Source organism: Haliotis cracherodii, unplaced genomic scaffold, assembly GCF_022045235.1.
Source record: "Haliotis cracherodii isolate W230 unplaced genomic scaffold, xgHalCrac1.p SCAF_26, whole genome shotgun sequence".
Classification (NCBI taxonomy): domain Eukaryota; kingdom Metazoa; phylum Mollusca; class Gastropoda; order Lepetellida; family Haliotidae; genus Haliotis; species Haliotis cracherodii.
The window spans coordinates 4,654,217-4,671,415 of NW_027266282.1; the positions used below are offsets into that span (position 1 = coordinate 4,654,217).

General features: G+C 37.6%; 1 protein-coding gene across 2 annotated transcripts in view; it reads left to right on the plus strand.

Moving 5' to 3' along the window:
* Positions 1-16,669, plus strand: part of LOC139472979 (alpha-galactosidase A-like) — a 32,055-nt gene extending 15,386 nt beyond the window's left edge. The window contains exons 6-7 of one of the 2 annotated variants that reach the window (XM_071255472.1): positions 614-811; positions 16,277-16,669. In XM_071255472.1, the coding sequence (XP_071111573.1) occupies positions 614-811; positions 16,277-16,534 (456 nt within the window). In that variant the 3' untranslated portion in view covers positions 16,535-16,669. The remainder of the gene's footprint in view (positions 1-613; positions 812-16,276) is intronic. The other variant, XM_071255473.1, reaches the window with a different exon arrangement.
* The last annotated feature ends 530 nt before the right edge of the window (positions 16,670-17,199 follow it).

Genomic DNA, 17,199 nt, shown 5'->3' on the forward strand with positions numbered 1-17,199 from the left:
CTTTTAGTGGCAGATGGTTTGTGACAAGCCCTCACACAGTTACGTTCATTATTATGATAGGTCTGCTCGCGTTGATATATGAAAAAATAAATAACCATCACATACTACGAATGAACATGTAAGAACACATAAAAGAAATATTATCGATTCGTTTTTATGTCCAAATTACATTTGCCATTGTAGATGTTTCTCGAATGAAAGTCGAAAATGTGATGGTGAAACACGTTTATACATAACTAATAAAAGATTATTATAAAAAATACCAATATTTGTTGCATACAAGATCTAACATAAACGGTCCAAAAATGAAAAAATAGCTTTTAAGCGCATCTAATTTTAATGAAATTAGATTTGCTTACACTTAAAATTAGCCTTTTTGCGCCCCTAACGGACTTACTTAGATTGTCGACTCTCATTTTTTCGAAACGGTTCTGCCGAATGTTATTGTTTTTCGGTTCGACAATTATCATAATTCTAATGATAGGATTTAAAAAAAGGATCAATTTCTCATGCAAAGTCCCCCTTTACAAAGTCGTAGAGTGGTCAATCGGATTATCTTCCTAAATAGCTGTTTGTACAAGTACTTTGAAGATGACCAACTCACTGCTTACAGCTGATCATCGGGGACTTCAGTCTGAGTTATGACCAGGAGAAGGTTCAGTTCGGGATGTGGGCGATGTTTGCCGCCCCACTCTACATATCCGCTGATCTGAGGACCATGAGACCACAGGCCAAGTCCATTCTACAGAACAAGGGCGTCATTGCCATCAACCAGGACCCACTGGGACAGCAGGCGAAGCTCCTGACAAAGGCACGTTATATTATTGTCTCTAATATTCAATCTACGACATCCGTGGGAACTATACGTGCAAAGTAACCAAAGTTTGTCATAAGGTGAGGTGAAACGTCGTGTCCAAGATTATTGCACTTACATAGCGACGTGTGTGTGTGTGTGTGGGGTGGGGGGGGGGGGGGGGCTTGTACTAGTCCGGACTAATGCCGATTTTATAGAGTGCTATCCCACTGAGACACCATGCCGCAGTTTGACATGAACACCCCACTCAGACACAGTGTACTGACTCCGAGCCGACCATTCCTTGTTTTAGCCCCTTAATGCCGAGCGCCAGGTAGGGTAACAACCAGTACCATCTTCTAAAGTCGTTTTGTATGACACGGCCGGGGGATGAATCCCAGACCTTCCGCTCTCCGGGCGGACGCTCTACCACTAGACCACGCACAAGACCAAGGAGCGTCCATTCCAATTTGGAATGAACGTTGGATTGCTTTGGAAAGATCGCTCATTCCAACCTTTCCAAAGCTTGGAAGGATCGATCTTTACGGAAAATCCAAAATTGGATTGGCAACATTTCCAAACATATTTTCAACACAGGAAATGTTTGGAATGGTTTGGAATTGTTTAGAAGTATGTTTAGAAGGAACAAGTTAAAATATGTTTTATTAGTAATTTGAACAATAAAAAGACTATGAATTATCTATTGAGTTTACACTATATATAATAAATAATAAACTTATCTCAAACATTCACTATTTGTCTGTCTAGCGAGGGGCTTTTACAGTCGCATTCTCCCTAAGGTGAGAGATAGACCCGCACTTGACTCGTCAAGACAATAATAGGTCTCAAGATTAAGTATTCGGCTGGATGGCAGCTGCCATTTAATTATAAAACAGACAGTCGTCTAGACGGCTCTCATGTAAGTGCGCCGACATGTGCCTAAGATCATAAAATGGACAATCTTTGGTAACATCCAATTTATTGTTGTCTCACGCCAGAGCTTTGAATAATTCTGTTCATTGAACAATTGGAATTCAGGAAGTTATCAATAATTGTTTTACTTAACATAAGATAAGATAAGTTGTTTACAACATAATATTATCATGTCAGGACGTACTACAGTCAAAACCATATATTTTAAAATCAATTTAATGACAGACTATGAAGTCCCGTTTTATCAAATCAGTGAGGTATCAGTTTCACAACATGTGCACACAGACCGCCTATACTTATATATATATTTTTCATAACTATTCTCCAGTTAAAGTCCTATCCTCTTATCAAACAATAATCTGTGAGAGTAATCATCATTAACGAAACTCATTCTCATCAAAGAATACAGAACAAATGAAGAATCAGATGCATACATTTATTGCCATGCTTCATTCATCACGAAGCAGATTTACATACATTTTCGAATAGCACTTAAACTGTTATCATTGTCCATATTGATATAATAATATATACATATATACAAAACAGGATATGCATTTAATAAATATTTACCATAATATGGATTTCCTAATATATAAACGACTTCAACGTTGATATTTCAGACAAAAACAAAGTCTCCCGTCTTTTAACGTTCAGGGGAAAAGGGTTTGCTTTCACAAATGAACATTTGTTTTCACCAATTGACAATCAAATCAAGCCAAAAATACAGCGAGGGGGAAAATTCGTCTGCTCTAACTGCTTTCACAAAAACATTCCAGCCCTTAATTACCGAGGCAGCTGTGATGTATTAGCATTACATTCGCTGCGTTTGCAGCATATAAGATGTGTAATCTGTGGAGTGACTAAAGTAATATTACGGCTGAAATCTTACTTGCATGGTTGTTTTAATAGAAAACTTACGTTTTAAAAACACAATTGTTCTTATATAATGTTTTTAGATTTGGTTTATAAATACTAGAGGAGATTTTTTTATACGTATAAAAATGATCGAAAATACAGCTGAACAACATAAAAAACAAAATAGGAGTTGTGAATATTTTCATTACATCACTGTGTCAATAATTATTGACTGATTCCGTCAAACAACTGTCAAACCATTTATTGCCATGTACGTACATGTACACAGGAAGTCGGCGTTATCTGAGGCTCCAGGTAAATAAACATCGTGGTTTTATGACGGGAGATCAGACGAACTGTGAACCAGGGCCATGCAACGTAATTACACCTAAAGGTGGTGGAACCAGGGTATTTGGAACCTGGCTCATTGACGGGATTGCCTAAAAGTCGGACCGGGCCGGGCCAAGACGGGCCAAAGTTGTATCGGCTAATTACTCCATTATCGGCGACCATACCTATATATCATTGATGCAACACACATGAACAATCATCAACCATGAACGTGCACCATAATTAAGTGATTCGGAGTTAAATCGCTTGAAAACCAGAAAGTAGAGCTTCGTGTAAGCGTCACTGATCTAGGTAACGTGTAAAAGGGCAATCGTTAGATGAAACAGGATTTGAAACGTATCAAATACTTCTGGCTATCGTGATACAAATTTCCATCTGTCGGCATAGCATTTACATTTATAGGACAGTACTATATCTAAGTAAATACCACTTAATAATGTCACTGTTCATCGTATTTAAAGCAGACACGTTGGTTAAAGTAGACCTCTTCTCCCCATACTCTCAACAGTCTCACAAATATTCGGTTCGACTTGGCCCGGGCTGTCAAAATCAACTTTAAACACACAGATGTATCATCAAATGTGTTTACATCTATAGAGTAGTATTATATCTACCTATATAACACTTTATAATGGCACAGTACATCGCATTGAAACAAAAATGATCCGTTAAAGTTAAACACTTTTACTGTATTTTCTTAAGAAAATCTTTGTCAGAAGTGTTCGTTCCGACTTGACCTGGGCTGTCAAAATCAACTTTAAACACACAGATGTAACATCAAATGTGTTTTCATCTGTAGATTGTTGTTGTTGCATTAGGTGTTTAAGAGGTCACCTTCTGCCGAGGCAATTTCGGCTGACCTGTCCCTCTTTGGGACTCCTGTGTTTGAGAAGGGTTCACATATCTATTGTGAGTTCGGTGTTCACATAATTTCTGTTTTTGCATTGATATGATTTCTATTTACTTATATTGATATGATTTCATTTTTATCCTTGGCTGCTCTGTTTATATACGTTCGAGCAGCTGTCCATCTCTCAGAAATAGAGTTAGTTTGGCCTTCGCTATTGCATCTCTTGGCTTTAGGAGATCTATGACAGATAGCGGATCTAACTGCAATTCTTGTTTTAACCTAGCCCGGGCTGGGGCATGGTCTTGACATTCTAGTAACAGGTGGTCAATGGTTTCAGCCTGATTGCAAGATGAACAAACCTTGTCATAGTGCTTTTTGTGACCAAGTCTGAGGCGTGAGATAGCAGTTTCAATTTTCCTTTCATTTGAGTATGAGTTTGGCTTTTGTTGGACCTTGGGTTGAATTTTGTATAGCCATCTGCCGATCTTACTTGCGTCCCATTGGGCTTGCCATCTTTTTGCTATGGAGGCTTTGATTTTACTTTTTATCTCTAGTTTACTAAAGGGAATAGGCTCTATATCCGCTTTGTCTAGAGCTAGCTTCGCCAGTGAGTCTGCTTTTTCATTTCCATGAATATCTATGTGAGAGGGGATCCAACACAGCTCCACCTGTTGCCCTTGGTCCGATAGTTTTGTATATTCGTATAGAATATTGTTGACTGTGTTTGGCCTGGAGTTTGAGTTTCTCCCACTGATGGCCTGAAGTGCACTTAGCGAGTCTGATAGGACGACTGCCTTTGCTTCCGGGAGTTCCGGTATGAGTTTGAGTGCATGATGAATTGCCTCCAATTTAGCCGTGAATACTGACTGACCATCAGGCAAGCGAACTGAATGTGCTTGGGGTTTGGAGCTGTGGATGTGGATCCCGTAACCAGCACTGTTGTTGATAGGATTCTTGGATCCATCAGTGTATATATGGGCCCAGCTGTCCCAGGTAGTTTGAATTTTAGTGATAGCTACTGATCGTAGTAGGGTTGGGTTTTCTCTTTTAGTCACTTCTGATGTTAAAGCAGTGTCAACTTTGGGAGTTTGTAAAGTCCAGGGAGGGTTGAACCCTTTGTAGTGACTTTCTGGAGGCTGAATGTCATTGCAATTGTGACTTCGAATGAGTTCACGTACTAATATCCCAGATGGCTTTAGTTAGGGATTTTGTCGAGCTAGGGCTTCATCTCGAGTGTTTTTGTCTTGCCATATCTTTTTAACCAAAGGGTTTGATGTTCGTCCCCAGAACGATAATATTGCCTGCTCTCTTCTTAATCTGTAGATTAGTATTAACTCTACCTATATACCACTTTCTAATGTATCAGGTCGCGGTATTTAAAGAAAACAAGGTGCTCAAAGTGAAGGTCTTTTCCCTCTCCATTCTCAACATAGTCTCCATCAGAAGTGTTTGGCTTGTGTTGGTTCCGACTTGGCCCGGGCTGTCAAAATCAACTTTAAAGACACAGATGTATCATCAAGTGTGTTTACATCTATAGACTGGTATTATATCTACCTATATACCACTTTATGATGGCAGAGTACATCGCATTGAAAGAAAACCGATCCGTTAAAGTCAAACACTTTTACTGTATTTTCTTAAGAAAATCTTTGTCAGAAGTGTTCGTTCCGACTTGGCCTGGGCTGTCAAAATCAACTAAACCTCACAGATGTAACATCAAATTGTTTCACATCTATCAACTAGTATAGTATCTACCTATATTTCACTTTGTAGTGTCACAGATCACGGTATTTAAAGAAAACAAGGTGCTCAAAGTGAAGCCCTTTCCCCTCTCCATTCTCAACATAGTCTCCATCAAAAGTGTATGGCTTGTGTTGGGTCCGACTTGGTCCGGGCTGTCAAAATCAACTTTAAACACACAGATGTATCATCAAATGTGTTTACATCTATAACTTTGTATTATATCTGCCTTTATACTACTTTATAATGTCACAGATAGCGGTATTTAAAGAGAGTAAGGAGCTCAAAGTGAAGCCCTTTTCCCTCTACATTCTGAACATAGACTCTAACAGAAGTGTTTGGCTCAATTCTCATATTGTTTCCACATCATTATAATACACTTGTTTTAAAATAAACTTGTTATAATGTGCCTTCTCTGTTTGTTGAATGTACTTATGTGCCTTGCACTTATTGCGCATATATCTTGTAGTTTGTGATAGTGTAACATTGCCACTGTTTCTTCATGGAATGTTACGCAATACATATCTCATCTTTGTTGAATGATAGTTTGTTACAGTTGTGTACGGGGGCACGGTTGGCCAAAGTCGCCTTATGCGCTGCAATTCGCTATGCAGAGTGGTGTCCCTTGGGTACGCCAGAAACCTATGACAGTGTGTTCGAAACCCGGTTGGCCCCGATTATGTTGTCAGCACTATACCCGTGCTCATGGGTCTCACCAAAGTGGTGAACGTCTAATACCTGCATCACTTCGGGCTTTCCATCCACATCAAGCTGACACGCCGTGATATAACTGGAATTATACTATTCAAAGCGGCGTTAAACCCAACTCACTCACTCACTACTCTTGTGTACGGTTCTGTTTGGTTAACTGGGTTTGTGTTGTGATTACTTCCGGCTTAAATTTGAAGTATGTTCAGAAGAATGTTACTATGTTCAAGCCAAACATCGTGAATATATCATGCAACCGAATTATTTTTCAGGAGAATAATTGCAAACTAAGGGCCAACATATTGATTTCCCATGTATCCAGTAGCAAAGAACTTATACGGGTGTATAATCTCTGCAGGAAGTTAAAACAACTGTCAATACAATAAACCATGCAGAACCATAAACCGCCGTATGAAACGGTATGAATCATATTTTACAAACAGTGAACGACTTGAAACTGTGCTCAAATCTTCACGGCAAGCACCATACATGTGATTGTGAAGACAACTTATTACAAATATTTGATATCATACCCGTTGTTTTACATGTGTTGTTTATTGAACAAAGTCATGCTTCATAGAAACCTGGGATTTAATCGTGTTGAACAATAAGTTGCAATAGCAGTGTGATAGGAGAACGACTGAGTGCGCGTTACATGCTTGACCTTAATTCATTCCTTGAAGCATTCTCGCTCTCTGCCTGAATAACATACGATACATTGCAAAGGTAGTGCGCAAAAGAGCTATTCGGGTAAGGGAGATTATCACTTATTCTCAGTGATACAGCTTGAATAAGATACGATGTACAGCATTGCAAGGTCACGCGTGATAAAGCTCTATACTACGCACACAGCTAAAGGAGATAATCGCTCAATGCGCAATAGGTAGATTTGTTAGTAAATTTATTGAACCTAATAAAGTCGATAAATTTAATATCATAGATACAAATATGAAATTTTGGAGTCCGATAGTCACATGTTGTCGTTGTACAAAGGCATTGAAAACTGTTCGTTGTCATGTCACATAAGGCCACAAGGGTGCGCTGAACTCAGTATCTCGTGTAACCGCCCTTGGCAGCAATCACGGCTCAATCACCAGCTGTCAATATACAAAACAGAATAATACATAAAGATGACAGTTTTCATGTAAAGATTAAAGGGGCACTGATCTAACGCAATTCCCCGGACTGGTTGTTGCCTTTGTTATTGTTTTTTCCCCCTTGAGTACCCGGATGATACGCAACGCAATTGAGCGTGACCAGAGACTGGGCTACCGTCTGCAAAGACAGCTAAATAAACTTGGAGGCTGGAGGCAATATTTGCTTTACGAATTTTTGCATAAACACTGATTGGTTAACTGTGATCTATAAAGATTTCGACAAAGGGTGCATGTTGATTAATTTCTTCAGCCTAAACAAACAGACAAAAAGAAGGGCGGAGCTCATCGGATGTCGTCATTTGGAAATACCCCAGATGGTCATAGTTTAATACTAAAAAAAGTATCTATGCAGTGAAAGCAATTTCGGATTGCGTCGATAATACGATTACTACTCCCTTGTTGTCATCCACGTTTTCTCGTATAACCCTATACTTGTGTATTTGTCGTCATTCACTTGATGCTCAGTTAATGAATTTATTACAGGTACAATTAGTGGTAGTACCACTTAGATTACCTGACAAAGGTTCCCATTTTGCATTTATTGTGTCTGGGGTAATTATTCAATCTAAATCCAGGTTTGAAGTGAGGTGAAATGTGTCTTATGTAATATGCACGTGGCAGACCAGCAAGAGGTGAATGATCACTTGATTTACTTTTTTTGTAAATAAACGGATCGTTCCTAGTCATCAAAGGATTAACAGAAAATATGTTGATTGATTAATCACTGTTATCTTGCACAGTGGATATGTCAAAAGTGAGTGTTTACATGTCTAGGTTTACTAAAACAAAGGGAATACACTCATGTCATGGCATGAAGTGCCGATGTAAAAACAACATACTTTGTTCAAAGGGTTAACTGATAATACGTTGATTGATTGATCATTGTTATCTATCACTCAATGGATTTTTTAGGAACCGTGGACGTTATGAAAATAGTTGTCACGTGGGCTTTCTCAGCCGACCCTTGAGACTTGACACCTATGTGAAACACCTGAAACAATCCAAGTGATCAGTTGAGAAACGAACACGGGTTATAATATCCCGAAACGATATAGATCTTTTAAAATATTTGATTGTTACAGAGACACGCGACATCGAATAAGTTTTTTTGTACAGCTGCAGACGAGTGGGATATTGTTCCTTTGTGTGGATATTCACGGATATATTCTTCGAACAAGGAAGCTCCTAAAATTTATACACAGAAATTTGGTAGGTTGCAATTATGGTATTTGCATTTTGATTTCCTTCATTTTAACCGATTCGTTCTTGTTTCTCTACGTCTTGGTTGAGAAATTCTTCAATGCGCGATAGACGTTGTTTTCACAGGTCTTTTCCTTTGTAAGCATGTATATATTACCGTCAATTTGTAAAATGTGATTCTCTCAGGCAATTTATAAAATGTGTAAATATTTCAGTCATATTGACTAAAAAATCTGTCCAGATTGATTAAGGTGATCAAAAGGGCCTACAAACATCACAACAGATTATTATGTAGGATTAGAAGCCTAACAACATAGACATGTACTTTTCAACGTAACATTTTCAGTCTCTTGGTGATGACATTAAACATCAAAATGTTTGGAATTCGTTATCATAATAATACAGATGGAAATGGTTTTTTCAGTCACTTTGTAAAATAACTGAATATTTAGACTTTTAATAAATTTGAAAACGTTACACATTTTGACAGTAAACAAATATACACACTTTAAAAAAAAGCAGTGCTCAGGTGAAATATTTACTTTGTGTTTCAAGTCAAAATAGTGTAAACGAAAATCGCAAAATTACCAAGCAAGTGACATATCAAAACTTCGTCACCAGTACCGGTGCTACCCACAAAGATACCTACATTTCCTTATTATCTCGAAAACTGTATTTCATTTTGTTGATCAATGTGACCATACGCCCTTATTACTACCAATAAAAGTGACTGATGCGCTTACGAATTGCGCAGCAGAGGTCGCGAACTAGTTTAGATTTCTGCTATACATCCGGGTACTCACTGGGATAAAACAATAACAAAGGCAACAACCAGTCCCGGGGAATTGCGTTAGATCAGTGCCCCTTTAAGTTTTTCTAAGCAATTTACATATATACATATATCTAGATATTGTACATATCTTTACGTTTCTTAGAAATACTTAATCGTTACATGGAAACTGTTATCTTGATGTATTATAATGTATTGTATATTGACAACTTGTGATTAATTGTTACCAGGGTGTCGTGCCGGGTTAGCGAAAATCCAATTTTCTCTAGTATTAGTAAAGCGAAAACACAAGTTGGGGTATTTGTCCTACGAAGGCGAAAATGAGTAATTGCTATAAAAACACCGGATTACCGTAGTTTAGATTAGCGCCCGTGCTGTTCAAACAGAGGAGAGGAGAGGAGATTTACTTAATTGAACAAACAATTAGTTTCTTAGTTGATATGGGTTATGATACCGATGTGTTTAGAGGAGAGTCGTTTCTTAAGAATACATACAGTATGTATTTGATGGTATATATAAAGATTGCAACTTATTTTGTCATAGATCTCCTAAAGCCAAGAGATGCAATAGCGAAGGCCAAACTAACTCTATTTCTGAGAGATGGACAGCTGCTCGAACGTATATAAACAGAGCAGCCAAGGATAAAAATGAAATCATATCAATATAAGTAAATAGAAATCATATCAATGCAAAAACAGAAATTATGTGAACACCGAACTCACAATAGATATGTGAACCCTTCTCAAACACAGGAGTCCCAAAGAGGGACAGGTCAGCCGAAATTGCCTAGGCAGAAGGCGACCTCCTAAACACCTAATGCAACAACAACAACATTTATCTATGTCCAAAATGGCTAATGCCGAGTGACCATGGTTGATACCGTGCGAGGTGGTCAGCACTTGTTTTATGAGGGATTCAAGTTTCGTTGTAAGAAAACGGTCCGTGAGAAGAAGTATTGGAACTGCATTGTTGCTGCCTGCAGAGCGTCGGTGATCACTGAAAACGACATTCTTCAAGCGGCTTTGCAGGTAAGAAAATAATGCACATGATAATGATGATAATAATCTTAAAAACATAGACTCATAAGACTTTGCTTAACAAACTATTCAGTTATTTATTTTACTTATGATTATTATTTATTTTTAGATACCACAGGTATTTGTCACATGTATGTACTTGTTTATAGTTAATATTAGTTAAAATGCAATTATTTAATTGCAGGTGAACCATACCCACCAACCTATCCAATATGAGATGGAAGTGGAATCTTTCAAGTCCAATCTCATCCACCGCACTAACAATAACGTCGAGGAGTGGAATCACAAACTCAACAAACTTGCCAGGAAGAGCCATCCGAACATTTTTGAAGTTCAAAGAGAACAATCCAACGTAGAAGTCGCCATTCAACGAATTGGAGCCCACTGGTCAGCACCACCCAGACAGAGAAGATACCGGCTGATTGACAACCGTCTTCAGGCTCTGAAAGACAATCTCGTCAACAACGTCATCGGCGACGTTGAGTACACAGATCACGTTGGTGACCTGATCCACTTGGAGTGAATGACTTGAACACAACGTGTATGCCAGTGCAACCGCAAATTTATTATAGAATGTATTTACCATTATATTTTAAGATATAAGTTATTGTTGTTTTTGTAGAAATTATAATGTACATCTATGAAATATTAAAGTATTAGAGTTATTAAATTTGTTAAATGTAAAGTACTTTTGTGCAACCATACTATACTTCAGCATCTAATAAATTACTACTGTAATTACGGTATACGCATTTCTGTGTTTTTCTTGTAATTTGAGAGTCCCGGTATAGCAATATCCCGTGTTTACTGTAGCGTGACCAGTCTAACTGTAGCTTCACGAAAGCGAAGAGATTTTAGAGTTGATTATGGCTAGGTTTCGCTCTTCCGGCCCATAACTGTTACCAGATGGCTCCAGCTGGGGTAGCAGACGACACTTTCCAACACTGGGGAACAGGGTAAAAATATGAGTAGGCTGGTGGTTTAAACATATTTATATTTCAAAAGAAATCTGGATCGGTAAACAAGCAAAACTAGCTTATGTAAATACCTCTCCAGGTAATAACTTTACAACAACTGGTTATATATCAGATATATGTAAAATAGTTCTAAACATAAACATACTAAATACACAAATGAAATATAAGAAGCCAATACAAGTGGTGTCTGTGAAATAAGATATAGCAGTTTTCCATTACTACATGCATAAAATTAAGCTACTCGAATCTTTTGCTTTTGACAATGAAATCGTGAACTGATTTAAGAATAGTCATGTTTGTAGAACTGCTAACTGAACTATTGCCATGTGTGAAGAAGTACATAGTGTTTCTGATATTATGGTATTTTTGACAGGTATAGAAAAAGTGAATTGCGTCTTCAAAGTGATACCCACAAGTGCAGTCTGATATGTCTGATACGTGTCGTCTAAACTTATCAGCGTTTAGGTCACTGGAGCCGAGCCTAAGGCGACAGTGGACAATTTGGCATGATCTATGACCGCATTTTTAGGTCAAAATTATTAATTATCAGAACGATTAGTTAAGGATTTGAATTCTTTTAATGAGCAAGAATTAGTAACTTCATTGGGTAGAGCGTTCCACAGATTAATCGTATCCGGAAGAAATGATTTAGCATAGGTTTTGTTTCTACATTTGATTGTTTGTATGTTAGATCTATTTCTAAGGTTATAATTGCTATTATCAGAGACTGGACTTTGAATGAGATCGTTGAAATATACAGGTGAAATACTGTTTTTCATTTTGTGAAATGTAATCAATTTGAAGCGGTGTCGTCGTTCTTTTAAGGACTGAAAGTTTGTTTCGTTATAAATTTGAGCATGACTGGTACCCCGAACCGCCCCACAAATAGTTCTCAATGCGTCCAAATGTAAATTCTCGAGTAAAAATGATTGTTTGTTTGTACCGTTGTCCCAAATATGACAGCAGTAGTCGAAGTTTGGTAGGATAAAAGATGTGTACATAGTTTCAAGCGTGTTTTTTTTTATTGTTAGTCTGTATTTAAAGCTCCTTAGGCAGTTGATCATTGGACTGATTTTTCTAATAATTTCGTTAATGTGTATTTTCCATGAACAATCAGATTGAAGTGTAATTCCTAAATGTTTATACTTCTTCAATAACAGTACTCTCCATGTATAAGTTTGGTCTAAAACCAGAATTGCCTTTGCGACTGAATGTTATAGTTTTGGTCTTATCGGGATTGAAACCTACTTGCCATTTTTGGGCCCAGTTTGAGATTTTTGTCAAATCATTGTTGATACAATTTGCTGCAGAGATTTGATCATCATTGAGGTCATATATAGATGTATCGTCTGCGAACAGGCGTATATTACTCTCGATAGCTTCCACAATGTCATTTATATAAACAATAAAAAGCAGTGGTCCAAGGACTGACCCTTGGGGGAGCCCAGCTTGTACAAATTTTGATTCTGAGGTATAACCATTAATGACTACTTTTTGGACTCTATGTTCTAAGTAGCTTTCAAACCATTTCAAAAGGTCACCTTCGATACCGTAAGCATTGAGTTTATGAATAATTCCTTTGTGCCATACTCTATCAAAGGCTTTGCTGACATCACAAAAAACCAGCTCTGATTTCTGAGTAGGCTGGTTATCATCGTATGTATTGAAAAAATATGCAAATAATTCTCAACCTTATCTAATGTTAATTCAACAATGTATCATACACTTGTCAGTGGGATATTCTGTTAATAATCTCTCATAATTCTATTGAATGGTTCTGTACATTATATCAATGTTTATTTGTACAAAGCTGTTTAATGTATGTACAGAAGTGAGACATTAATATATTATTGTCTGTATACAATGTATACCGTATAATTAAACCGATTACACACAGGAGCTTCACTTTGAGCTCCTTGTTTTCTTTAAATACCGCGATCTGAGACACTATAAAGTGGTATTTAGGTAGACATGATACTTGTCTATAGATGTAAACACATTTGATGATACATCTGTGATGTTTAAGTTGATTTTGACAGCCCGGGCCAAGTCGGACCCAACACAAACCAAACACTTTTGATAGAGAATATGTTGAGAATGTAGAGGGAAAAGTGCCTTACTTAGAGCACCTTGTTTTCTTTAAATACGATTTATTGTGACATTATAAAGTGGTATACAGGTAGATAAAATATCAAGCTACAGATGTAAACACATTTGATGATACATCTGTGTGTTTAAAATTGATTTTGACAGCCCCGGCCAAGCCAAACACGTCTGACAGAGAATATGTTGAGAATGTAGAGTGAAAAGGGCTTCACTTTGAGCACTGTGTTTTCTTTAACTACCGCAATATGAGACAATAAAGTGGTGTAGATATAATACTAGTCTTTAGATATTGAAGAATGTTAGGAACTTTAGAAGTGCTAGGACAGTTCTTACCACGTGTCGTGTCAGCCCTATGACATTCGCGAATATCCACTTCCAGAAAACATCCTGTTAGTAAAGGTTAATGCCCAACACGTTAATTTATGAAAGAAGAGTAGTCAAAACACTGTCGTCCCTGCCCTGGACATCACACCCTTACACGCTAAGGTCGGTGAGAAACTTTCTCATCAAAGAAACCACACAGTCAAGACACTGACCTTTCTACGAGGACTCACGTCATAATTATCAGTTTATTACATTGTTGAAGATGCATTTCGATTCAAACTCAATTAAATGAGCAAAACTATACGTTTGTGGACATTTGCGATCTGCCTAGATGTGCACGATTTATTTTATAATTCTGCAATCCATCTTTAGTATTACCCGCTGGTCCGGCCCGGCCCGGCCCGACTTTTCTTGGCCCGACTTTTAGGCAATCCCCTAATTGACCGTACATATAATTGGTAAATATATTCGTTTTGACACCCGTGTTTCATGCGCTTCCCGGCTCATAAGCAGAATACCGAAAACTGAGGCCCCGTGATCAGCTGAGCGTGAACAACATGGATGCCGCCTTTCGGCCGTACCGAACAGTCAAGCTGCGATCTCGGAACTGCTCGCCCGATTGAATCCAATTGCAAGCGGAGACAAGATTTACTTCCCTTACCCAAACATGATCTTTGCTCAGAAATGTTCAAATCTATCTTCAGTAAATTAATGCGAGCATGACATTTATGCGAAAAATGCGATCGTCAGTCCCTCTGATTATTTCATCATGATAAAAATGTTAGTCACTTATAAGGTTACCACGTTGAACGATCGTTAACAAAAACAACAAAATGTATTCTCTCATCACTCAGCCTAACAGTGATATAACTGCAAATAAAACAATCAAGTGCGCTTAAGTATTACACATGGTGGGTGGAGGACCAGGGGCACTTTGAGTTTGACAGGTGTCATCAACTGGTCAAGTAACATCACGGTTTGTATATTCACGTTGATTGGACAGTCTAGACTGGCGCCAACTAATCATGACGGCGTCTTCAGAACAGAACAGAACTTTATTTCTCCCAGGTTTAGGCTTACGTGGATAACGGAAAATTTTGTTTTAGCGATAGCACATTTTTAATTCAATCTAATATACTTACCTTGATTGATTATATGACTGCGGTCGTAGATCCGGATGTAACTAAATATGCTCAGTAAATACACAGGATTTATTGTTATACTATTAGGATGAATAGATACAATTGAGTATCTATACCCTTGATCATAAAGTTAGTCACTACTTTTATTTTCACATGTTCGATTTGTATGATTTGGGTTATGATTAAATTGACAAAATAAGAAATCATTCCGTGTATATGTGTATTATACATGTATGTATATTAGTTCAAATTATAATAATGAGGCCCTCTATTCACGAAATGGTCTTTGTTCTACGACAACCGTCAGTCGGTATGGGAAAACCAAATATTTGTTTAATTGTTCAAAGTTCATAGTCAATGTCATATGATTATAGACAAGGAAGAAATTAAATACAAAGAGTAGCCACTTTAAATGACAGAAATTCTTTTAGTTAAATTTGCTTAGGATTTGGTCTTTTCGTGGTAAATAGTGCAAAAATACTCTTCATTATTTACTTTCATGTCATTACTAATCTCACATATGGTCAAAAGTTGTACAACGTTTAACAGATATGATTATGACACGTTGTATCCAAACATATCCAAACATATCCAAACAAATCCAAACAAATCCAAACAAATCCAAGCTTGGAAATATGACAATGACAAATTTTGGAATGGTCATATTTCCATTTAGAATGGTGGTATTTCCAAGTTTTGGATTTGTTTGGAATGGATGATATTTTGTCCAGTGACGGAGGCGGTCGCTTGTCGTAAGAGGCAACTATCTAATGGTTCGTGGCAACTACAATATTCGGGCGGTCAGGTGCGGTGATTTCGTGGATTGTTTGTCAACTATGAAAGTGAATGGGTACCCGGTAGGATGAGATGGTAATGTGGCTGATAACCTAGCGCCTCACATGCAGTTTAGGTTGTGTACTTTCCAGGCAGCTGAGAATTAAAAAATCGAGTGCACACTGATCTATTGACCGGTGTAATAATGTTAGAGCTTTACACCTACACCTTGTGTGAGGAGTGTAGCGCAATATAAGTATACACATGATTATTATTATTATTATTATTTATCTACCCCAAGCCTTTGCTGTTAGTAAATCACTGGTTAATCTGGTCCAGAGGCGATGCTGCTATATTACTGGTTGCAACGTTAAACAAACAAACAAACAAACAATAATATTTGGAACTATATTTAAGATGTTAATACCTAAGAACCTTTTAAAAGTTATTTCTACTGTGAAAACCGTATCAAGTAACAATATCAACTGACATCTCGATTAGATTTATCTGAGACAATTACCTTTTTTCACCTCCAGATCGCAAATATTCAAGTGTGGACCAAAGCATTGGCTTTTCCTCGAAGTTATGCAGTTGCGTTTTTCAATCCGGATCTTGGCGGAACACCCACACTCGTGACCTTGACCTTGTCGCAGATCCAATTGACCAATCAAAATGGGTACAACATCACGGACGTATTTGACGACATCAACATTGGGACATACAATCTTACAGATAAATTCAGTATTTCAATTAATCCAGAGGGAATTGTTCTTCTCAAGATCGTTCCACTGTGATATGTTATCCTCAATACACTGTGATGAGACGTGGTGGTTGGAGAACATACAAAAAGTCTTTTGTTTCACGATTTGTCCGAACACATATTCCAGTTTTGATGTTGAATAAAATAACAATGAAAAGTGGACATCAAAGTATGTGGCAATGTTTTTTGTCAAAATGCGGAGATAATCCTGAAATGTGGTTCCCGAAACCAGAAACCATACTACCAAATCAAATTGTGTAGCAGTTCATGAATGCTGATGGTTTGTTTTAAAAACAACAACAATTTTTTTAAAAATCCAGACAAATATAGGTGCATTCATAACAGATGTCATATGTATTATGGGTTTTCAAAAATCTCATGAAATAGAAAATTATGAGTAAGTTCCGGCTTGGGCTGGAGTGAAGATAGGTGAAATATATAAAACGAAAGAAATATCTTCGCCTCTGATTTTACACAGACAGTTTGTTAGCTGGACATGCTGCACGTCCAAGAGAAACAACTGTACAGCACCAATGGGCTCATGGCAGCTCTGAATATCACATCGACTGGATCCCTTAAATTCGTAAACCAGAATGATCTCATACAATACTACACCTGTAACTACAGGTAGGGTTACATGTTTTTTTGCGTGTTGTTTGACCTACACTCAGCAACATTCCAGCTACATGACGGTGGCCT